Source organism: Neophocaena asiaeorientalis, unplaced genomic scaffold (genome assembly GCF_003031525.2).
Source record: "Neophocaena asiaeorientalis asiaeorientalis breed wild unplaced genomic scaffold, Neophocaena_asiaeorientalis_V1.1 scaffold540, whole genome shotgun sequence".
Taxonomy (NCBI): Eukaryota; Metazoa; Chordata; class Mammalia; order Artiodactyla; family Phocoenidae; genus Neophocaena; species Neophocaena asiaeorientalis.
In genome coordinates, this window is record NW_020172141.1 from 4,834,699 (window position 1) to 4,836,230 (window position 1,532).

The 1,532-nt window shown below is 68.1% G+C and overlaps 1 protein-coding gene across 1 annotated transcript in view; it reads left to right on the forward strand.

Annotated features, from left to right (window-relative positions):
- The window catches only part of MFAP4 (microfibril associated protein 4), a 2,136-nt gene extending 676 nt beyond the window's left edge, over window positions 1-1,460 (forward strand). Inside the window, 4 exon segments of the mRNA XM_024752729.1 lie at window positions 223-301; window positions 510-664; window positions 1,083-1,179; window positions 1,220-1,460. Of these exon segments, the coding sequence (XP_024608497.1) occupies window positions 223-301; window positions 510-664; window positions 1,083-1,179; window positions 1,220-1,410 (522 nt within the window). The 3' untranslated portion in view covers window positions 1,411-1,460.
- The last annotated feature ends 72 nt before the right edge of the window (window positions 1,461-1,532 follow it).

Sequence of the window (1,532 nt, forward strand, 5' to 3'; positions counted from 1 at the left end):
GGCCGGGGCGGGGGCCTCGGGGCCACAGGGGACTGAACCCACCCTGCAGACAGGACCCTTGCCAGGCAGGGGGCTGTGAAGGGACGGGGCTCAGTCCAGGGGAGGTGTGGAGGCAGAAGGGCAGACCAGGGGCTCCTGGCAGGGCTGGTTCGTCTGAGGGGCAAATGCAGAGGGGGCGGGGGCTCTGGGGCCGGGCGGGTGACCCTGTTCTCCTGTCGTCAGGCTCTTCTGGCTCTGCCGCTGCTGCTGCTTCTCTGCACTGGCCCCTGCGTCCCCCAACTCTTGGGGATCCGGGGAGATGGTAAGCTGCACTCGCACAGCCCGCAGGCTGGGCAAGGGGGCTGTCCTGAGCATCGCAGCTGGGAGTCGGGCCCAGGGCTGAGCCTGTAAGAGGGGGCAGGTGGGCCAGACGGTACGCGCCCCCAGCTCGGGGAGGGAGGTGAAGGGGGGGGCCGGGGGGCGGAGGTGGCTGGTGTGCCTCAGGCCCCTTCTCCTCACCCCACCCCCAGCTCTGGAGAGGTCATGCCTACAGCAGCCCCTGGACTGCGACGACATCTACGCCCAGGGCTACCAGGCGGACGGCGTGTACCTCATCTACCCCTCGGGCCCCAGCGTGCCTGTGCCCGTCTTCTGTGACATGACCACCGAGGGTGGAAAGTGGACGGTGAGTGGAGGGGGGGGCACGGAGGCCAAGCCGCACAGCTGTGAGCCTGCGACTTCGTCTCTAAAGCAGGGACGATACAGCACAGTTTGTGCGCCTCTGCCACCACAGACTCCTAGATGCTTAAGGTAGGTTAGTGCCTGTAATCCTCACAATAATCCTGGGAGCAAGGTTACAAATGAGGAACCAAAACCCAGAGAGGTGCAGTAACTTGCCCAAGGGCACACAGCCGGCGCCGGACTCAACCCCAGGCGCCTCAATTCTAGAACGCCCCCTTCACCGCTTCCTGCTCTCGGCAGCCGCTCCCCGAGGGGCCTGGTGCCGGCACGCGCCTCACCTCGGCCCCCGGCGTGGTCCTCGCCCGGGTGAGGCCCCAGCCCCCTGGCCCCTCGAGCGTCCAGGCCCATCCTCTCTGCTCCAGGTTTTCCAGAAGAGATTCAACGGCTCAGTGAGCTTCTTCCGGGGCTGGAACGACTACAAGCTGGGCTTTGGCCGCGCCGATGGGGAGTACTGGCTGGGTAAGGCGGGGCCCGGCAGGCCGGGGGCCCCCAGACCCAGGTCCCCGCTGACAAAATGAGCTGCGGGTGGACCTGGAGGACTTCGAGAACAACACGGCCTTCGCCAAGTACAACGACTTCTCCATCTCGCCCAACGCAGTCAGCGCCGAGGAGGACGGCTACAGCCTCCACGTGTCGGGCTTCGAGGACGGCGGCGCAGGTACCCACTCCCGCCAGCCGCGGAGGGGCTAGGGGGAGGCCGCGCTGCCCCCGCGCCCAGGCGGCCCCGCGGGCTGCGGACGCACAGCTACCCAGCGTCTGGCTCGGGAGAGGCCCCGTCCCCAGGCTGCCCCTCCCCTCCGCCAGGAGCCTCC